We start from the raw sequence: 22,416 nt of genomic DNA, 5'->3' as shown, positions 1-22,416 counted from the left end.
GGATTACAGTTGTGAGCTATCAGTGCCTGGGTTGTCTTCTGTCTTCTTAGTTGTCTTCTGTCTTTTTCATGGCTGGTTCTGTGGTTGGCCATAGTTTGTTTTCTTCATGTTTGAAAATGGTGGGGATTAACCTAGAGTCTCACAGGTGACAAGCTGGGCAAGCAGGCTGCCACTGAATTACATCTCCAGCACACTTTTTGTGAGTTTGTTTTTTTTGTGAGCGCTGTCCTTCAGCTCAAGGAGAGTGCTCTACCGCTTGAGCCAGAGCACCACTTCCGGTTTTCTAGTGGTTTATTGGAGATAAGAGTCTCATGGACTTTCCTGCCAGGGCTGGCTTTGAACCTCGATCCTGAGATCTCAGCCTCCTGAGTAGCTAGGATTACAGGTGTGAGCCACTGGCTCCCAGCTTTCTTTTATTTTTTATAAGTAGGTACCAGGCCTTGAACTCAAGGTTACTGCTCTACTACTTGAGCCAAAGCTCCACGTATGGCTTTTTGGTGATGAATAGAGATGAGTATTACAAACTTTCCTGCTGGGGCTGGGTTTGAAACTTGATCTCAGCCTCCTGAATAGGTAGGATTTACATGTGTGAGTTTCAGGCGCCTGTCTATGGAGTGGAATCTTGAAACTCTATAACAAAAACAGAACAAGAGGGGCTGGGAATGTGGCTTAGTGGTAGAGTGCTTGCCTAGTATGCATCAAGCCCTGGGTTCGATTCCTCAGTACCACATAAACAGAAAAGCCAGAAGTGGAGCTGTGGCTCAAGTGGTAGAGTGCTAGCTTTGGGCAAATAGAAAGAAGCCCAGGGACGGTGCCCAGGCTTTGAATTCAAGCCCTAGGACTGGCAAAAGACAAAACAAAACAAAAACCAGAACAAGAGTAACATGTAGCAAGTCCAGCAGTGTGGAATTACGTGGAAGTTAGTGCTGGTCTGCAAGTGTCCACTAGAGGGTACTGTTTCAAAACAGAGGCCCTTGTGAAATGAAGTGAATGGAATGTACTGCAGGTGGAACGTCAGACTGAGGGCGTTCCAACAGCTGGATGAATGAACGAAAATAAAAAATAAACAAATGTTAACCGTCCTTCTCATTACTAAGATCTCTTCAATTTTGGTCTCCTTGTGTAACAAAAATTAAGCACTTAAAATATGCCTAGAAAGTGTGCTACCCGGCTTTCTTTAAGAGACTACGACTCCCAGGATCTCTTGCGCGAGACTCGGGCTCTCTTCTCGAAATGTCACTCGGGCTTCTGGGATTCGTAGTCTTGCAGTGTCCTTCGGGAGTTGTAGTTCGCTTCCCACAATCGGCAGGGCGAGGCGGCGCCTGCGATCAGAGCAGCGCTGGGCGTTCAGGGGCCAAGATGGCGGCGCGCCGGGGCCGGAGAGACGGAGTCGTGCTGCCCCCGACTGGGGGCCCCGGCCCTGACCCCGGCGGCGGAGTCCGCGGAAGCGGTTGGGGGAGTCGGAGCCAAGCACCGTATGGCACGGCGGGCACCGTCAGCGGTGGAGAGCAGGTGAGAGGTTGTCGGGCGGCCCGCGGCTGGCAGCAAAGCGGCGTGTGCCGGGCGGTGACACGTGGACGCCACGGGAAAGGGAGGAAGCACTTGGGAGTCGATGCTTGATGGCCGCGGGAGTCAGGTTGGACCGGGTAGACCTAAACCGTTTTGGGGGGCTATGCTGGCAGAGACAGGATTCCTACAGCTGTGCCTGGGCAAGCCGGCGGGACCGAAGCGGGTATCGGAAACGTGGCCCTCATTTGGGGGGGCCGGGGACTCGGCATTGGAGTCGAAGGCCAAGTCCTTTCTCTAAGGATGCCGCTCCGGGCTCCACCAGCCCAGCGCCGCAGTTCCTTTTTCGGAACACGTGGGTTGGGGGGGGGCAGAGCGATTTTCCCGGGAGAACTTGTCTGTCTCCCCTCCCCCTCGAGGCGGCGGGGAGACCCACGTGGGTTGGGCTCCAGGCGGAGAGGGGGGCGCAGGGCGCGGGTCCCCGTGGGGGCGGGGAAAGGGGTGTCCACGTGGCTCCCGGCCCAGGCTGGCGGGCATCTACTATCCACGCCGGAGCCGCACTGCCGGGAACTGGGTGTGTCTCAGCCGGTCCCGCCATCTCTGGCCTGTGCTGGGGGCCCCTGGCCAGAAAGGAAGGTAAAGGCTGCCCAGAGCCTTTGAACTTTTTTCCCTGGTCTGCATCGCTTTTTGACAGCGGGTGGTAGACTTTCCAGATGTTCGTGAAGTCTCTTCCCTGTAATGGATGGCAGGGTGTGATGGGAGGATTGAGTCTGTAGGGCTGACCGGCTTGGGGTGGGTTGTGACTCACTGGCACTGGCGTTTAGGTTGCCTCCCGTTCTACCTTCTTTCTCATTTGTGATTCAGGGGTGTGGGGAGTTGTCATCGTACACCTAGGACAAGCTTAAGAAAAGGAGAGGTGCCTCTGTCACTTTTTTCTCCAGCATCTCTTTGGAGGAGGCAGCTAAGGCCTGCTTTTGTGAATTGATACAGAAACCAGGATGTTCTAAATTTAATGTTCTCTGGAATTTTTGCTGGGGATGGGAGAGGTTGGAAGAGTTTGAGAACTCTTCAACATTAGTTGAACATTTAGTGGATGAGGGAGAATTCTTTTGGTCACAGTTTTCTTGGTCTTTAATTCTCCACACTTGCAAAGTATTAAAGCCCCACTCTTTAGTAAAACGTTTGTAAAAGTTCCCACCCATATTGGCCGTGGGCAAGAATTAAACTGTTTCTTTTCTCTCTTAAGCAATTTAGATGGGTCCTTCACTTCATTTTTCTACCTAGGTGGGAGTTGGGTTGTGTGTATGCTACCTGGTAATATGTTCAAACAGCTATTCTATGTTTGTTTGTTTTTTTTTCTCAGAGGAGAATGGTTTCTGGAATATGAATTTGGAATTTATCACTTTCTTACCTTTTCAGAGGTTGGGCTAGTGGGCTTTTCCTTTAGGGCAGAGGCAATAGCGATCCAAGATCCAAAGTAATATTTTCTATGTACTGAGATACATAAGTTTAGGCACAGAATAACATGATCATTGACCTCTAGGATTTATTTTTATTTATTTTTTTTGTCGGTTGTGGGGCTTGAACTCTGGGCCTGGGCGCTGTCCCTGAGCTCTTCAGCTTATGGCTAGTGCTCTACCAGTGGAGCCACAGTACCAATTTTCTGGTGGTTAATTGGAGATAAGAGTCTCAAGGACTTTTCCTACCCCGCTTCTAACCTCAATCCTCAGATCTCAGACTCCTGAGTAGCTAGGATTACAGGTGTGAGCCACTGGTACCCTCTAGGATCTTAGGTTTTAGTCAGGACAGGTAGATACTGTGCATGAACAAAAGGAAAGTGAACAGTATTTAGGATTACTGCCAGCAGTAGTAATCTATTTTGAAGGGTATGAGAGGGAACATTTTTGTAGGTGTGTGCTAGTCCTGGGACTTGAACTCAGGACATGGGTGCTGTTCCTCAGCTTTGTTGCTCAAGGCTAGTGTTCTACCACTTGAGTCACAGATCCACTTATGGCTTATTGTAGTTAATTGGAGATTAGGTTCGCATCAGGGCTGGCTTCCAACCATGCTCTCCAGATCTCTGCCTCCTGAGTAGCTAGGATTACAAGTATGAGCCACCTGTGCCCCAGCTTTTTAATTTCTTTTTAAAGCTTACATTAGTTATACAGGAGGAGATTTCATTGTTACCTTCTCAAACATGTTTACAATGTATTCCAGTCAATTTCACCCTAACACTCACCCTAGCGCCCCTCCACCCCTTTCAGGAATGACATTTTAAGCTGAGAAAGCTGAATGTGGTGTAAAAAAACTTTCATCAGAGGCAATGGTGTGAAGGGTGAGAAGAACATGGCTTATTGGAGGAACGAAGAGACCTATATATCAGGAATGGGAGAGAAAAAGCTGAAGACCAGGACCCCTGTAATCCACATTAAGGGGTTTAATGCTAAGTGCAGTAAGATGCTACTGATGGTATTTACAAGGGTCTCAGGAAGTGATTATTAATACATAAAAAAAGTTTCTGGCTGTTTTTTTGTTGTTGTTGTTGTTGGGTATTCCTGGGGCTTGCCAGGTAGGCAAGTCCTTTACCACTTGAGCCACATCTTCACGCCAGTTTTCACCACCGGCTGGAGGAACAAGATTGAATGTGGGAAAGTCAATTGGGAGGGTGTTGAAGCTAGGAAGTATGCTGATGGCTGGTCCTGTTTGGGTAATTTTGGTCAACTGGGAACTATGCTGTTTGAGGGATGGGTGTTTATATAAGAAAAGGTGTCTCTCTGGGGGCCTGCCATTACCTCCTGAGAGTGGAGATGAATGATTTGTAGAGCTGGTCATTGTCTTAAGATTCTGTGCTAGTAGCTGGGGCTCTAGTAGGGAGGAGGCAGGGCAGGGTTAGTTGCAGGCATCTTGCTCACCTGTGTCTATTTGCTGAGCCAAGTACTATTCAACTTCTGGTTGTAATTACAGGATTGTAAAGATTTGGGAGGGGTTAGTGTTTGAAACCTGCTGCCTTTCACTTCATCTCTGGATCTGGTCTCCTTAAATGTTCCTAACTAGTTTCCCTCCCCCCCCACCCATGGGCTCCAGAACTCCCCAACTTTTTTCAGAAGAAGAGGGGAATAGGCCTTTTTCTTTCGGAGGAAGTGAAGTGCTTAATTTCCCCTTGCTGAAGAAGAGCCTGTCTTTTCTGTGTTTGATCTTGTCCTCAGGCCTTTGGACCATGTTTCTAATAGTGGAGATAGTGAAGACTTTAGCTTCACCAATACCACTTTTGGCCCCTGCCTATAGTTATGACAAGTCTGAGTGGGCCCTACCTCATGACAAGGCTAAGGATGTTGCTACCTCTCAGAGGAATGAGGGATTGGGGCTTCTCCAATATAGAATCAAGTCTTCTCATTGGCTCTCACCAGATGGAGGTGGGAGAAGGGACCATTCCCTTGGGATTGGGGATTTAGCTCAATAGAGTATGCTCAGAGTGAACAGGGTCCTGGGTTCAATCCCCCAGTACCAGAAAAGTGTGAAAGGAATGAATACTGTGTGTAGGGCAATTGGGAAATATAAGCACATTTAAACTCTTCGGAGTCTGGAAGAATAAAAGCTAATAGAATCTAAAGGATTATTTACCCCGAAAGAACATGAAATCCAATTTTAGAAGAGATGCAAAAAAAAATGTCATGGGGTTAGTGGAATAGGATGAGATTGTCAGAAAAGTGAACAAAAAAATGTGATGTGGTATGAAGAGAGATCGACATGGTCTGGGAAAGCCTGAGGTATCTTCTAGAGGAAGGTAGGAATTGAACTCAATAGCGAACTGAGACCTAAGAGAGGTTTGACTTAGGTCATCAGGTTGTGGTAGCTGAGTTGTCTCGGCAACTTACCTGTCTAGTATATGTCCCTCAGCCAGGTCCCCTCTCCACTGCCAGCAGATGTCTTCTGAGTAATAATTTAAAATTTATTTTTGAGATAGGACCTTGCTGTGTGCAGCCTAGGCTGGCCTTGAATTCAGTCTGTCTTAAGGCTCCTGGTAATATAGTTATGTGCTACCATACTTGAGTTAGTTTTGGTCTTTTTTTTTTTTTGTCAGTCATAAGGCTTGAACTCTGGGCCTGAATGCTGGCCTTCAGCCCAAGGCTAATACTTTACCACTGCGCCACTTCCGGTTTTCTGAGATAAGAGTCTCACAGACTTTCCTGCCCTGGCAGGCTTTGAACCTTGATCCTCAGATCTCAGCCTCCTGAGTAGCTAGGATTACAGGTGTGAGCCACTGGGTGCCCAGCTAGTTTTGGTCTTTATCATGTTTATTTATTTTTTTCTCTCCAGTTTCATAATCTCCTTTGGTTCTATCTGTTTGTGAATGGAATCTAAACTCTTGCACAGAATGCAATGTTGGTTAGGAGTTTTTTTTTTCTTTTTTTTCCTCCCGGTTGTCGTACTTGAACTCTGGACCTGGGCTCTGTCCCATAGCTCTTCAGCTCAAAGCTAGCGCTCTATTACTTGAGCCACAACACCACATCTGGTTTTCTGGTGGTAAATTGGAAATAGTCCCACTGACGTTCCTGCCTGAGCTGGCCTTGAACCTTGATCCTCACATCTCAGCTAGGATTACAGGCGTGAGCTACCATTGCCTGGCTTTTACTTAAGACTTTTTGCTCTTGTGTTGTACTTATTGCTGCCTGGCTAGCCAGGAGGTTTAGTGATGGTGACTAAGTTTGGATTTATTTGTTGTTGTTAGTGGTTAGGGTTTGAGTATCTGGTTTATGGAGCATATCTTATCAATTAGCTTCATTCAATAGGAACCTTTTTTGACCTTTTCCTTTTTTGCCCCAGGTATTGCTGCATGATGAGGGGGGTGATTCTGGCTTTGTCAATCTGTCAAGGCTGGGCCCGTCTCTGAGGGAGAAAGATCTGGAAATGGAGGATCTGATACTGCAGGATGAGACACTACTGGAGACCATGCAGAGCTACATGGATGCCTCCCTCATTTCCCTCATTGAGGATTTTGGGAGCCTTGGAGAGGTGAGTTGAGGCTAAATTTGGGGCTACATTGTAGGCAGAAGTTCTACATTTAAGGCTTTACCTTAGAGTTGTTTTAGGCATGGCTCTGTTATGGAAGATCCTTGATTATTTGGTGCCTGATCTGATTAAAGTATATATATTTTTCATTGTGTCTAGACGGGAGTTAGCTACAAGTTTCCAGATTATGGCCCAAGTAATGAATGATTAGTCTAGTTAGGACTGTGCCCTGAGGCCTTTCCTCTTATCTAAGCCTTTGATCTATGTGTCCTGAGGGTTCTGATCTGTTTTTAAGCCAAATTCCACTCTAGTCAAGAATTGTTTGCCTAGCTTCTTACATCTTACCTGAAGTTGGGTAATGTGTGAAACCCAAGCTTAAGATCTGTTAGCTCTGGAGAGTTTGTGGATGATAAATGAGATTGGAACCCATGTCTCCTATTTGTTTTTTTTCTCTCTCTCTCTTTTTTTTTTGGGGGGGGGTGTCAGTTGTGGGTCTTGAAATCTGGGCTTGGGTACTGTCACTTGAGCCCCAGCACCACTTCCAGTTTTCTGAGTGGTTTTTTTAGAGTCTCATGGACTTTCCTGCCCTGGCTGGCTTTGAACTGTAATTCTGAGATCTCAGCCTCTTGAGTAGCTAGAATTACAGGCATGAGCCACCAGTGCCTGGCTTACCTTCTGGTTTTTTGATCCCTCTATTTGGCAAATTAAGCTGAATGAAGCTTGGAAGGTAGGTTCTCTTAACATCTCAGCAACTTAGTTCACTTTACATTATTAGAGATGTTGGTAGGAACTTCCTGTTGTCTTTCTGGAACAGAGCAGGTTATCTCTGGAGGACCAGAATGAAATGTCACTGCTCACAGCTCTGACGGAGATCTTGGACAATGCAGATTCTGAGAACCTGTCTCCATTTGACAGCATTCCTGATTCGGAGCTACTTGTGTCACCTCGGGAGGGCTCCTCCGTGAGTGTGGGGCCAGGGGGAGGGACATGTGGCTGGCACAAAGGTTATAACTACATCTGTGGCCTGTTCATGTATCTCTGAAGCACAAATTGATTTCAGATCTCTTTCCCTCTTAGTTGCACAAGCTGCTCACACTCTCTCGGACACCCCCAGAACGTGACCTTATCACCCCAGTTGACTCACTGGGACCTGGCACAGGCAGTAGTAGAGTGAGTGGGGTAGGCCTGACCCAGGGACTCTTGAGGGAATTCACAGGTGGGGGGAGGGTATGTGAGGACTGGTCTGGAAAGAGTTCCCATAGAAAATTCTTCCTGAGTCTTTCTTGTCTTCTCTCCTGCAGGTTGAAATGTCTCTTACAGACTCTTCTTGGGACTTTTCCCCACCTTCCTTCTTGGAGACCTCTTCCCCTAAACTGCCCAGCTGGAGACCTCCAAGATCAAGACCACGTTGGGGCCAGTCCCCTCTTCCCCAACAGCGCAGTGATGGAGAGGAAGAAGAAGAGGTGGCCAGTATTAGTGGCCAGGTGCTTGCTAGGGAACTTGATAGTTCTGTGAGCAGTACCACAGACTTTCCCATGCACCTGGCCTGCCCTGAGGAGGAAGGGAAATCAACAGCAGTAAAGGCAGCAGTTCCAGTACCTGGTGATGAGAGCATCTCCTCCTTGAGTGAGCTGGTGCGGGCAATGCACCCGTACTGCCTACCCAACCTCACCCACCTGGCATCACTGGAGGATGAGCTTCAGGAGCAGCCAGATGATTTAACACTGCCTGAGGGTTGTGTGGTTCTTGAGATTGTTGGCCAGGCAGCCACAGCTGGTGATGATCTGGAGATCCCAGTTGTGGTTCGGCAGATCCCTGCTGGACCCCAGTCTGTGCTCTTGGATGACTCACTGGAGGCTACTCCTGCCTTGCAGCTGATCATGCCCACTTTGGAGTCGGAGACAGAGGCTGCTGTGCCCAAGTTAGATATTTGCCCTGAGAAAGAGGGGCTCTTGCTGGACTCAGCCTCTGTATTGGAGCCCAGGGAGGTCATAGAGCCAATGATACCCAAAGGGCCTTCGAACCCACCTGTCAAGGCAGTTCTGGGTTCCCAGAGAATTCCCAGAAAGGGCAGGAAGAAGAAGAGCAAGGAGCAGCCACCAGCCTCTATGGAAGGTTATACCAGAAGGCTGAGGTCATCCTCCCGTGGGCAGACTACAGTAGCTACAGAAGTGACCTCTCAGGCATGTGGCTTACAGAAACAGCCTCAGGAGGAACTTCAGAGAAAAGCTGGGCCTCCCCAGGGCAGGGGGAAACCAAGGGCTTGGGCTCGGGCCTGGGCAGCGGCATTGGAGAAGCCTGGCTCTGAGAACTTGGAGAGAAATGCTGGACAAGGCAGTCCTCCTCAAGAAGATTCTCCAGATCTTTGCTCCAAGGTGGTCGATCCTAATCAACCTATCCCTGTGTCAACCCATATCTCCCTGGTTGACTCTGTTCAAGCTGAACCCATGCCAATTGACTCTGTGGAAGCCAATCCCACTGCAGTTGACCCCAGTGTAACTGATCCTGTACCTGGTGATCCAGCACCAGCCAGTTCAGAGCTGGTTGACCCTCTCCCAGCTGACCCAGTGCTGACTGGCCCAATCCTGGCTGACTCATCGGAGACGGCAGCTGACCCTGTAGTGGTTGTTCCCATCTCAGACAACTTGCCACCAGTTGACCCTGTGCTAGTTAAGTCCAGACCAACTGACCCCAGACGAGGTGCAGCAGCATCAATTCAAGGGAGTTCAGCTTCCCATCTCCTAGACTCAGAGTCTCTAGACCCTCCAAAGATCATTGTCCCTGAAGTCAAGGAGGTTGTAGGTCCTGTGAAGGTAGAAAGTACTAGCAATACCACAACCCAGGAAGCTAGACCTCGGCCTCTCAGCCTTTCTGAGTATCGGCGACGAAGGCAACAACGACAAGCAGAGGCAGAAGAGAAGAGTTCCCAGCCCCCAGCTGGGAAGTGGCCCAGCCTCCCAGAGACCCCTACAGGGCTGGCAGACATCCCTTGTCTTATTCCACCAGCCCCAGCCAAGAAGGCAGCTCCTCAGAGAAGCCCTGAAGCTCCCCCAGAGGTTTGCTTTGTGCCCGTGGCTCCCAGCCCTTCTCCTAGTCCTGAGCCATCTGCAAGCAAACCCATGGCCTCAACTTCCACTGAACAGGTGCCATCCCAAGAGATGCCACTGCCAGCAAGACCTCCCCTTCCTGTGCAGTCTGTGTCTCCTGTTGGGCCCATGCCTCCCACAATGCCCACTCCTTTGCCTTTCCCCGCCAGTGGGCTGGGCATGCCCCCTATGCTGCCCCTTCCCTCAAGCGGGCATGGGATCCCCAGTCTGCCCCCACCTCCCTTGCAGCCTCCTGCACTTCCAGTGTCTATGAGACCCATGCCACCTGATCCCTTTACTCAGTATGCCCCTGTACCACCCTGGCCTTGTTACCCTCCTGTGTCCCCTTCTGGTTATCCTTGCCTGCCTCCTCCACCATCGGTGCCCTTAGTGTCTGGTGCTCCTGGTGCCTATGCTGTGCCCCCCACTTGCAATGTGCCTTGGGTACCTCCACCTGCACCAGTCTCACCTTATGGCTCCAGCTGTACTTATGGGCCCATGGGATGGGGCCCAGGACTACAACACCCTCCATTCTGGTCTGCTGTTCCCCCACCTCCTTTGCCCCCAGCCTCTGTTGGGAGAGCTGTTCCCCCACCTAAGGTAGAGCACAGTGGCATTCCAGCTGGCCCTTCTGAAAATGTACTTCCTGTGCCGATGGTTCCTCCCCTCAATCTTGAATCAACCAATCCCATAGCTCCACAAATAGAACCCACCATGGTGGAGGTCAAGCCAGTGCCTGCATCTCCCCCTCTGAAACACCAGGTATCCTCCCTGGTGCAAAGCTCCCAGATCAAGACTCCATCTCTGCCTGCTGAGGGTGTAGCTGTTGAGGAACCTACATCAGAGAGGCTAAAGCCTGAGGCCCAGGAGACCAGGCCCAAGGAGAAGCCCCCCTCTCCTGCTATCAAGGCTGTTCCCGTACCAAGGCACAACACTGTCCCCAAATTGCCTGCTGTCCACCCAGCTCGTCTAAAGAAGCTGTCCTTCCTGCCTACTCCATGTGCCCAGGGTCCTGAGGATGTGGTACAGGCTTTCATCAGTGAGATTGGTGAGCTTGGGTTTAAATCCTTTGTGCTTTTTTTTGGCTGGTCCTGAGGCTTGAACTTGGGGCCTGGGCTCTGTCTCAGAGCCTCTCTGCTCAAGACTAGTGCTTTACCACTTGAACCACAGCACCACTTCCGTCTTTTTCTGTTCATGTGGTACTGAGGAATTGAACCCAGGGCTTTATGCATTCATGCATGGTAGGCAAGCGCTGTACCACTAAGCATATTCCCAGCCCTCCTTTCTGCTTTGTAAGTGCTGCACATGTACCACATAGGGGCATATAAAGGCAAACTGGTGATTTGGAGGCTTCCAGAGACCTGTGTACTCAGTTTATATGTGTGTTCTCTCTCTCTCTCTCTCTCTCTCTCTCTCTCTCTCTCTCTCTCTCTCTCTCTCTCTCTCTCTGTAGTCAGTTTATATGTGTGTTCACACACACACACACACACACACACACACACAGAGCCTGGGCACTGTCCCTGAGCTTTTTTTGCTCAAGATTAGTGCTCTTATTACTGCATGCCACAGCTCCCACAGCTCCACTTCTGGTTTTCTGGTGGTTAATTGGAGATAAGAGTCTCAGGGACTTTTCTGCCCATGCTGGCTTCGAACTAGGGTCCTCAGATCCCAGCCTCCCGAGTAGCTGTGACCTACCAGTGCCCAGTTTAGGGTTTTTTTTTTTTTTGCCAGTCATGGGGCCTGAGCTCTGGGCCTGGGCGCTGTCCCTCAGCTCTTCAGCTCAAGGCTAGCACTCTACAACTTGAGCCACAGTGCCACTTCTGGCTTTTTCTGCTTATGTGGTGCTGAGGAATCGAACCCAGGGCCTCATGCATGCAAGGCAAGCACTCTACCACGGAGCCACCTTCCCAGCCCTAGGGTTGTTTTTTTTTTTTTTTTTTTTTGAACTCAGAGCCTGGGTATTGTCCTTGAGCTGCTTTGCTGAAGGGTAGCACTCTACCACTTGAGACACAGCCCCACTTCTGGTTTTTCTGTGTACGTGGTACTGAGGAATTGAATCCAGGGCTTCATTCATGCTAGGCAAACACTCCTATCACTACTAAGCCACATTCCCAGCCCCTTAGAGTTGTTTTTTAATGCTCTTTTTAATGCTCTGTTGTTTACTTCTATAGGAATTGAAGCATCAGACCTGTCCAGTCTGTTGGAGCAATTTGAGAAATCAGAAGGTGAGAGAACTTGGGTGGTTCATTTACAGAGAAGCACATTCACACTTTTTGGTAGTATTTGGGATTAAAGCAAGGCTTCTCACATATATAGCTGTACACTTTAGTTATGACTGCCCTCCCCTCTCCTCCCCCCTTCCCCCCTCTCTCTGTTTTTCTTTTTTATTCTTTATTTTTAGGCTAGTACTGGGGCTTTAACTAAGGACCTAGGTGCTGTCCCTGAACTTTTTTGCTTAAGACTAGCATTCTATCACTTGAGCTGCAGCTCCACTTCGGGCTTTTGGGTGATTAATTACAGATAAGAGTCTAATGGACTTTCCTGCTGGGGTTGTCTTGAACTGTGATCCTCATATCCTCCTGAGTAGCTAGGCTTTTTTTTGGCTAGTCCTAGGGTTTGAACTCAGGGCCTGGGCACTGTCCCTGGGCTTCTTTTGCTTACGTAAGGCTTTCTACCACTTGAGCTACAGCACCACTTCTGGCTTTTTCTGTTTATGTGGCACTGAGGACTAGAACCCAGAGCTTCATGCATGTGAGGCAGACACTTCACCACTAAGCCACATTCCCCCTCCCCCCCCCCCCCCAACAGAGTCTAGGATAAATAAGGGAAAGTGAGGAAAATAAAAATAAGAGTTTAGGGAACTTTGCCTGGCTTCTCTTGAACTCTCCATTCTCCTCTGTCTCTTGAGTAGCTAAGGTATGAACCACCACTATGCATGGATAGCTTTTTGTTTTTTTAACTACTAAGGAGTGGGCTGGGAATGTGCCTTAGTGGTAGAGTGCTTGACTAGCATGCATGAAGCCCTGAGTTCGATTCCTCAGTACCACATACATAGAAAAAGCCAGAGGTGGGCTGGGAAGTTGGCTCAGTGGTAGAGTGCTTGCCTTGCATGCCTGAGGCCCTGGGTTCAATTCCTCAGCACCACATAAGCAAAAAGAAAAAACCAGAAGTGGTGCTGTGGCTCAAGTGGTAGAGCGCTAGCCTTGAGCTGAAGAGCTGAGGGACAGCGCCCAGGCCCAGAGTTCAGGCCCCACGACTGGACCAAAAAAAAAAAAAAAAAAAAAAATATATATATATATATATATATATATATAATAAAAACAAAACAAAACAAAAAAAAATAATAAAAAGAAAAAAGAAAAAGCCAGAGGTACCGGGTGCTGGTGGCTCACGCCTGTAATCCTAGCTACTCAGGAGGCTGAGATCTGAGGATCCCGGTTCAAAGCCAGCCCGGGCAGGAGAGACCATGAGACTCCTATCTCCAATAAATCACCAGAAAACCGGAAGAGGCACTGTAGCTCAAGTGGTAGAGCACTCGCCTTGAGCTGAAGAGCTGAGGGACAGCGCCCAGACCCAGAGTTCAAGCCCCAAGACTGGCAAAAAAAAAAAAAGATAAAAGAAAAAGCCAGAGGTGGCGCTGTGGCTCAAGTGGTAGAGTACTACCCTTGAGTACAGAGAGGCTCAGGGACAGTGCCCAGGCCCTGAGTTCAAGCCCCAAGACTGGCAAAAAAAAAAAAAAAAATACTAAGGATTGAGCTCAAGTATCAGTTACATGAATTAGTTCTTTGCCCTTTTTTGTTGCTTCCTTTTGTTGATAACTTCCTTTAAGATCAGCCTTGTAGTTGCTTTAGTTGTAGTACAGGGGAGGGAACATCTAAGCCATTAGAGCAGACCTCTGATTGGTATGGAGAGGCAAAACTTCACCTGTGATGGGCTCAAAGTAGGCCTGTTTAGCAAATTCAAGGCCTTGAGTTCAAATCCCAGTACTGCCAAAAACAAAGGTTTACCTGTGACATTAATCTAAACTCAGGATAATGGTGCTATATCTTCCAAATACTAGAAGACAGTGAGGAGGTGCATTTATGTTGGGATTGTCTAGGAACAGTTTTAAAGAGGGAAATGCTTCTCAAACTGAGCCTTCAAAGACAAGATTTAGAGAAAGAGTGTAGTAAACAACAGGAGAGGAGATATAAAAATGATTCTATATGATATACTTGGAAGGCAAATACGTAGGTTGGTTTTCTCAAGATAAGGCATAGATTGGAGACTGGTGGCTCTTGCCTGTAATCCTAGCTACTCAGGAGGCTCACATCGAGGAACTTATTTCAAAACCAACCTAGGCAAGAAAGTCCATGAGACTTTTCCAACCACTTAACCACCAAAGAGCCAGAAGTAGAGGTGTGGTTCAAGTAGCAGAGTGCCAAACTTGAGTGAAAAAGCTAAGCGAGAGTTGGGGCTCAAGGGGTTGGGAGGGAAAAAGCTGGGAGAAAATGAGAGGGGTGACACTGTTCAAAAAGAAGAAACATATGCTTATTACCCGACTTATGTAACTAACCCCTCTGTACGTCACCTTTACAATTAAAAAAAAAGCTGGGGCTGGGAAGGTGGCTCAGTGGTAGAGTGCTTGCCTCACATGCATGAGGCCTTAGGTTCTACTCAGTACCACATAAGCAGAAAAAGCAGGAAGTGGTGCTGTGGCTCAAGTGGTAGAGCATTAGCCTTAAGCTGAAGAGCTGAGGGACAGCACCCAGGCCCAGAGTTCGAGCCCTGTGACCAACCCCCCCCCCCCAAAAAAAAAAAAAAAAAAGAAAAAAAGCTGTGCGAGACCACTATAAGCAAGAGCATAAGGCCATGAGTTCAAGCCCCAGTACTGGCACACACAAAAAGAACCAGTAAGATGTAGGGCATCGGTGGCTCACGCCTATAATCCTAGCTACTCAGGAGGCTGAGATCTGAGGATCCTGGATCAAAGCCAGTTGGGGGCAGGAAAGTCCGTGAGACTCTTACCTCCAATAAACCATCAGGAAACCAGAAGTGGCGCTGTGGCTCAAGTGGTAGAGTGCTAGCCTTGAGCTGAATAGCTGAGGGACAGCGCCCAGGCCTAGAGTTCAGGCCCCATGACCAACAACAACAAAAAAGAACTAATAAGGCATGGCTGTAGATGCTGTAGTCTGTGTCCTGTTATTAAGGAGTTTATGGGTTAATTGAGATAAATCTGCAGAAAGGAAGCCTGAGTTTTTATCAGGTATCTATGCTACATAAGTGAGCACAAAATAGGCTATGGGTTAAGACTATAGTTCAGTGGTAGTGCCTGTGCTTAATATGTGCGAGGCCCTGGGTTCATTCTCAAGCACCACAAAAGTTAAACAGTGGGCTGTGAAACTAGGAAGTTATTAGTTAGGCAGGTCATGTAGAAGTTTTAATACTAGGCTTTTAAGTTTATCTCTATCTCAGATTTCAGTATGTTCTGAGTAGAGACAATATTAAACATGGTAATTGGCTTCTCCCAGAAGTCTGGATCTCTCTTGGCACTCCAACAGGGAATATGTAGGCAAAGTAGATTTTCCTCCTTTGGCTCTCAAAGCAAGCCTTTCTGTGCCACCTAGTCTTGAACATCTGGTTGAGCTTTTAACTAGTTTGGTTTTTTTGCAGCCAAAAAGGAGTGTCCGCTCCCAGCTCCTGCTGACAGCTTGGCTGTAGGAAACTCAGGGTAAGTATGGAGATGTGAGTGAGTTACCCTACAGCTATTGGTCAGCAGCCAGCCGGTGCTCCCAGGACTATCAACTAGATACGTCTATTTCAGGAATGTTCCATTACCTCTAGAGTCTTTCCCTATTTTCCCATCCCCTGTTCCTCCCCTCACTGTCAGGTAGTGCCCTGGGTGATGAGGAGGGAGGGTGTGTATTGCCCTCCAACTGGTTCCAGTTAGAGATTCCAAATACTGTGGAGGTGCCTTTGACCTTTTGTCAAATCATACCTTTAGGGATTTCTTTTCTCCTTTAGCAGACTTTAAGCTTGTTCAATGCTGGTGACAGGGTGACTTTAAAATAGGGGGAAATTTTAATGATTCAGGGTTTTCCTGACTCCTTAGAGGACACAGGTATCTTGGGCCTCTTTTTTTCCTGGCCTTCAAAATATGAGAGGCCTTTTTCATTCTTTGTGTATAACATCCCTTCCCCCCCTCCCCCACACACACCAAAAGCATGTTCTTGTCTACATTGGTTGGTTTCAGTTTGGTTGGAAGTGGGTAGGCAAGCCTCCTGAGTTGAAGGAGGGTGGTGGGTATTGATGGTCAAGCCGGCTTACCTCATTAGTGATCAGAGCTGAGTTGAGACCCCAGTCACTAAAGCTATTTTGTGCTAGGGGGAGATGATGGGGCACTTCTAGACTTCCATATTTCTCAGCATACAACCTTCTCCCATTGCTTTGTGAGGAAAGCAGGTACACACAATAATGAGGCAATGAACCAGGCTCTCCCTTTTCCCCCCCACCAGCAGCATTGACACTCCCCAGGAGAAGAGGCCCCTAGACCGGTTACAAGCCCCTGAACTGGCCAACGTGGCAGGTGGGTTCAGGTTGGGGAATTTTGGCTATTTGTACAGCATGTGCTGTGTAGACGGTGAGGCTAAAGATCAGTCTCTACCCTTGAGGTGCTCATAGTCTAGGGAGCAGATGTAAAAACAAGGGGACATGTTGAATATTATTAAATATTAGAAGTAAGTGTTAAGCCTGTGTTGCAGTGAAATCTGAAGTTTATTCTCTAATCTGAGTTTTGAGAAAAATCCCTGATATCAATCAGGTGGTAGATTGAGGGGATAGGACATTCTAGGTGAATGGTATAGCTTGAACGGACTGAGGAAATAACCATCCTATGTTTTGGGCATGTGAATAGCTTGATTTGGCTGGAGTGTAGTGGCTGATGAAGGTGGTGGGTAGACTGAAACAAAAGGCAAAGCTAAAGTAACAAGGATATCTAGTTAGGGGAGCTTGAATGCCATGTTAAGCTGTTTGGATTTTACTTGTATATTGAAGAAGCAATTGGAAAAGCTTTTTCATGTTAATTTTTGTATGGGCTGTCCAGCAGGAATGTAAAGGTGGTGAGGTGTGAAGCTAGAAGAGAAGTTCATTTCATGAGTGTAATAGGCAAGATGCAAGCAGTACTGAGTAGGAGGGCGGGCTCAGAATGCACAGCATGGTAGACCAGATTGGACCTAGACACTAATGGGTTAGATAGCCAGGAAAATGGGTTTAGGAGGTCCCTAGCTAGTTGGATTTCTATGCTGGCCCTCAGGCTGGGACCAAGGGAGAAGTAAGGGTTAAAACAGTGGGAGAAGGTGGGCTGTTGACCAAGCCTGGTGAACTTTGTGAGAAGGTCTCCTGAGCCTAGATACACAGTATTTAGAAGTACAGAATTGGATCTCACCCTGCTATCTCCATCCTGCCTCCCCCCTCAACAGGGCTCACCCCTCCAGCTACCCCTCCCCACCAGTTATGGAAGCCCCTGGCTGCTGTCTCTCTGCTGGCCAAAGCCAAATCTCCTAAGTCCACCGCCCAGGAGGGAACCCCGAAGCCTGAAGGAGTTACAGAGGCCAAACATCCAGCTGTAGCCTGCCTGCAAGAAGGGGTCCATGGCCCTAGTCCAGTCCATGTGGGCTCTGGGGACCATGACTATTGTGTCCGAAGCAGGACACCTCCCAAAAAGATGCCTGCCCTAGTCATTCCAGAGGTGGGCTCCCGATGGAACGTCAAACGCCATCAGGACATCACTATCAAACCTGTTCTGTCCCTGGGCCCAGCCACTCCCTTCCCAAGCACAACTGCCTCCCAGGAACCACTTGATCACAGGACTAGCAATGAGCAGGCAGATCCCTCGGCATCTTGCCTTGCCCCATCTGCCTTGCTGTCTCCTGAGGCCTCACCCTGCCGGAATGAAATGAACACTAGAATTCCCCCTGAGCCCTCAGCCAAGCAGCGGTCAGTGCGCTGTTACCGAAAAGCCTGCAGGTCAGCCAGTCCCCCAAGCTGTGGCTGGCAGGGCCGTCGTGGCTGCAGCAGCCGTTCTGTCAGCTCTGGGTCCAACCTGACCAGCGAAGCATCTTCCTCATCCTCATCGGCGTCTTCCTCATCCCGGTCCCGGTCCCGGTCCAGGTCCCTGTCCCCCCCCCACAAGAGGTGGCGAAGGTGAGCTATGATGGCTTGTTAGATCCTCCCATTTAGGAAGTTTATATATTTTATTCTGTGCTTTATTTTTTAAGCTTTTCCACATACCAAAACAAGAAAGCCTCAAAAAAAAGGAACAAAAACTTACACATTGATGAGTATTTTGATGTATTAAGGTTTTGTTTCTTTGACTTTTGCCTCCTCCCCTTCTGTGGACTTTGAAGGAGGCGAATTATGAGACTATTCCCTGTTAGAATTTGGAGTATTCCTAAGGTCTGCTTCCATAGCTGGGCCTTAGGGAGACTGTTACAGTTTGATCTGGATTCTGTTGCTTTCTTCGTATACTGTTTCCAGTCATCATATTTGATATTTTCTTGGTGGTTGGTTGAACAGTTCTTCCCTTAATCATCTTGAGTAAAGTGTCTGTGCAGTTCTTTTGGGCCTTATCTGTTTCCTGGTAGTATGTTTTTTGTTTTCTCAGAAGCCTGTTTTCCCATTTATTTAGCAAGGTTATCAAGTGTTTTGGCAGTGATGCCAAGCTCAGAAATGGCTGCTTGCTATGGATCTGTCACGATCACCTCCCTTTGTGCCATAGTCACAGAAGTAGAGCAGTTGTAACTAGAAACCCAGCACCATAGAAACTAAACCTGAGCACCAGTGTGAACATACCTATAATCCTAGCTACTCAGGAGGCTGAGATCTGAGGATCAAGGTTTGAAGCCAACTTGGGCAACCAAAGTCCATGAGACTCCTTAGCTCCAATTAAGCACCAAAAAACTGGAAGTAGAGCTGTGGCTCCACAGCTCAAGGCTAGTACCCAGGCTCTGAGTTCAAGCCCCAGGATTGGAATGGAAACAAAATAAAGAAAAGAAACTGGTTGTAGAACTAAGGTCCAACCTTTTATTTCCATTTACTTTTCTATTTTCTGGTTTGTTAAGTGTTTTTAATTATTTCCCTCCCTCTGCTTATTTTCCTTTTCGTGTGTGTGTGTGTTGACATGTAGTCCAGTAGTCTGGAACTTTTGCTCTTCCTGTTTTAGCCTCCCTAGTGCTAGGATTACAGGTAAGTACCACCATGTAGCTATCTCAATTTTTAGTGGTACATTTGAAAAATGTCAGCCAAAACACTCCAAAGCATTCCATATCTATCTAAAGGCCTACAAAAGGCCTGTTTGTTTATATGTGAAAATGTTTTGGAGCTCTTCTCTGCTTTGGTTCTGAGCTTCCTGATGGGGTAGCAATGGCTGCGTTGGGCCTGGGTGAGGTAAGTAGTGTATATCTGCACTCCTCTTACCATACTCACATGCCTTTTAATTCTCTAGGTCTAGCTGCAGTTCTTCTGGACGTTCTAGAAGATGCTCTTCTTCCTCTTCCTCCTCTTCCTCCTCTTCCTCATCCAGTTCCCGAAGCCGATCTCGCTCCCCATCCCCTCGCCGGAGAAGTGACAGGAGACGGCGGTGAGCATGAACATTCCAGAGGCTGTGGATCTGGGATGCAAATACCTGAGAGTTCTGAGTCACGTTGTGTCTAGGGGATTGATTACATATCTCTCTTGTCAGGTACAGTGCTTATCGTTCACATGACCATTACCAAAGGCAGAGAGTTCTGCAGAAGGAGCGGGCAATAGTGAGTAGAGGAATAGGTTATAGGAGGAGGGGCTTACCCTGATCCACAAACTCAGAGTCATTTTCACTTGCAGCCCTTGGCTTACAAGCATCACTTTTCTTTAATATCCAACATAGGAAGAAAGAAGGGTGGTCTTCATTGGGAAGATACCTGGCCGCATGACTAGGTCAGAGCTGAAGCAGAGGTTTTCTGTTTTTGGAGAGATTGAGGAGTGTACCATCCACTTCCGTGTCCAAGGGTAAGCTTCAGTCCCAAGGTCAGGATGGCTGATCTATCTGTGCCACTCACCTACCTTTTTTTTTTTTTTTTTTTTTTTCATCCTTACTCTACTGTGCTGAGCAATGTAGGGCAACTTCATTTCTACAATCAGGGTTGGCCATTAGAGTTAAGAGGAACCACTTCTGTTCCCCGGGGTGTTTTCTCCATGACTTGTACCCAAATGGCTCACCTTTCCTACCAGTGACAACTATGGCTTCGTCACTTACCGCTATGCTGAGGAGGCATTTGCAGCTATTGAGAGTGGCCACAAGTTGCGGCAGGCTGATGAGCAACCTTTTGATCTTTGCTTTGGTGGCCGCAGACAGTTCTGCAAGAGGAGTTATTCTGATCTTGGTGAGTGAATGGAGGAGGACCTGAGGCTTGGGTATACTTCTTCTCTCCTCAGAAGAGTTCCTCTTTGACAGTGGGACTAGGCAAACTTTTCATCTGAGGTGCGAAGAACCTAAGGGGTGGGATAAGAGGAAATGTGGGCTCTTCCATATCACTTTTAACTTAAATCAGGACAATTTAGCTCTACCCATTGTTTGGATGGGAGATGACTGGCTTTTTGAGAAACACTATTAGCGGCGATATGTTTTCAGAGACCTTGATTTTTTTTTTGTCCCTCTCTACCTTTGTAGACTCCAACCGGGAAGATTTTGACCCTGCTCCTGTAAAGAGCAAATTTGATTCTCTTGACTTTGACACATTGTTGAAACAGGCCCAGAAGAACCTCCGGAGGTAACCCTGGGCCCTCTCAAACTACCCACCCCCTTTCTTTGGAGGTGTCTAACCTCTTCTATCCCCCCCTCCCCTACTCTAGGGGAGAGAGCTGCTAGTGAGGAGATGACTTTTATAAGAAATGGAAAAAAAGTGAAATAAAAAATGTGTTAAATCAGATTTTTTTAAAGGGTATTTGTTGTTTTTTTTATAATAGGTATTGAAACAAGTTCAATTGCATTCCTATGTAAGATGGTTGGGGCTGAGGGAACATCTAAGTCACTATGCAGACTAATAAATATGAACTAGAGAGAACTCGTGTTATTGTACTTCTTTTTTTCTTTTTTGTAGTGCTCGTGCCAAACGTATTCACTATTCTTCTATGAACACAACTCACGTACATGCCTACTTCTATTAGGCTTCTAGTGCTTCTAATTAGGTCCAAAATCCTACTGGATTTAAAAGTTGGTTCCTCAGGTACATTGTCTGAAATAAGTCAACTTAGTATAGTGCTGCTCAGACTTGAAGACATTTTAGTTGTAGTTGTTTGGGGGTCTCTGTGTATGTATGTATGTCTCTCTCATTTCCTCCCCCTCTCTCCTCTCCCTCTCCACAGCTCCATCATCCTCTCCCTCCCTACCTCTCTCCTCCTCTCCTCTCTCGCCTCTATCTCCCCTCCCTTCTTATTTATTGTGCCCACTGGAGCTTGAACTCAGGGCCTTGCTTAGCTTTTTTTGTGGGGGGGGAAGGGGTTGGTTGTGGGGGTTTGAACTCTGGGCTGGATGCTGTCCCCGAGCTCTTCACTCAAGGCTAGCGCTGTACCACTTGAGCCACAGCACCACTTTGGTTTTCTTTTTTTTTTTTTTTTTTTTTGGTCGGTCGTGGGGCTTGAACTCTGGGCGTGGGCACTGTCCCTCAGCTCTTCAGCTCAAGGCGAGCACTCTACCACTTGAGCTACAGCGCCACTTCCGGTTTTCTGGTGGTTTATTGGAGATAGGAGTCTCACGGTCTCTCCTGCCTGGGCTGGCTTTGAACCGCGATCCTCAGATCTCAGCCTCCTGAGTAGCTAGGATTACAGGCGTGAGCCACCAGCGCCCGGCTCCACTTTGGTTTTCTGGTGGTTAATTGGAGATAAGAGTCTTAGGACTTTCCTGCCTGGGCTGTCTTGGAACTGCAATCTTCAGGTTTGAGCCTCCTGAGTAGTTAGGATTACCAGTGTGAGCCACTGGTGCCTGGTCAACTATGTTTGCTCATAGCTGACGCCCTACCATTTGAACCATTTTTTTCTGGCTTGCTGATTAATTGGAAGTAAAAGTCTTTCTGACTTAATTTGTCTGGGCTAGCTTTGAACCTTGATCTTTAGAGTTCAGCCTCTTGAATAGCTAAGATGAACCTCTGGCACCCAGCTTGGAGATTTCTTGTTTTGTTAGTTAGTATTGGGGATTGAAGGAATCTAGGATTTAGGCATTCATTCTGGATAGACACTCTTATTGAGTTAATCTCTAGCCCCTTTGTTTTTTTGTTTTTGTTTTTGGGCGCTGTCCCTCAGCTCTTCAGCTCAAGGCTAGCGCTCTACCACTTGAGCCACAGCACCACTTCCAGCTTTTTTCTTTTTGCTTATGTGGTGCTGAAGAATCGAACCCAGGGCCTCATGCATGCAAGGCAAGCGCTCTACCACTGAGCCACCTTCCCAACCCCTAGCCCCTTTCTTTTTGAGACAGGATTGATGCTGAGTTGTTCAAGGATCTTCTAGCCTGGCTTCAAACTGGCATCTCAGCCTCCTGAGTAGCTAGAATTAAGCTTAATTTGAGCACAATACTCTTCATGCAGCAGATGCTTTCTTTTAATTTTTTTATAATGCTAAGGTTTGAATTCTGGACCTGGTTGGTGGCAGGTACTTTTCTTTTGTTTTTTATTTTTTATTTTGGGTCCGGTTGTGGGAACTCTGAGCCTGGGCGCTGCCCCTCAGCTCTTCAGCTCAAGGCTAACGCTCTATCACTTGAGCCACAGCACCACTCACTTCCGGATTTTTTTTTGCTTATGGGTGCTGA

General features: G+C 47.7%; 1 protein-coding gene across 4 annotated transcripts; it reads left to right on the top strand.

Moving 5' to 3' along the window:
* The first annotated feature begins 1,347 nt into the window (after nucleotides 1-1,347).
* Pprc1 (PPARG related coactivator 1) lies at nucleotides 1,348-20,670 on the top strand. Of its 4 annotated transcripts, none has more exons than XM_069994841.1 (14): nucleotides 1,348-1,512; nucleotides 6,331-6,519; nucleotides 7,331-7,477; nucleotides 7,594-7,686; nucleotides 7,818-10,650; nucleotides 11,774-11,827; nucleotides 15,255-15,312; nucleotides 16,100-16,167; nucleotides 17,060-17,783; nucleotides 19,084-19,218; nucleotides 19,321-19,387; nucleotides 19,504-19,625; nucleotides 19,848-19,999; nucleotides 20,287-20,670. In XM_069994841.1, exons 1-14 carry the CDS (start codon nucleotides 1,360-1,362, stop codon nucleotides 20,388-20,390), a joined length of 4,899 nt encoding a protein of 1,632 aa, XP_069850942.1. In that variant the 5' UTR covers nucleotides 1,348-1,359; the 3' UTR covers nucleotides 20,391-20,670. The 4 variants fall into 4 exon arrangements, with proteins under 4 accessions (XP_069850942.1, XP_069850953.1, XP_069850932.1 ...); XM_069994852.1 differs by having other exon boundaries at nucleotides 16,097-16,167; nucleotides 19,327-19,387; XM_069994831.1 differs by having other exon boundaries at nucleotides 16,097-16,167.
* Nucleotides 20,671-22,416: the final 1,746 nt, after the last annotated feature.

Source organism: Dipodomys merriami, unplaced genomic scaffold (assembly GCF_024711535.1).
Source record: "Dipodomys merriami isolate MVZ:Mamm:240054 unplaced genomic scaffold, mDipMer1.0.p SCAF_102, whole genome shotgun sequence".
Taxonomy (NCBI): domain Eukaryota; kingdom Metazoa; phylum Chordata; class Mammalia; order Rodentia; family Heteromyidae; genus Dipodomys; species Dipodomys merriami.
The sequence above is the reverse complement of the archived record's forward strand: the minus strand, read 5'-3'. Positions and strand labels throughout refer to the sequence as shown.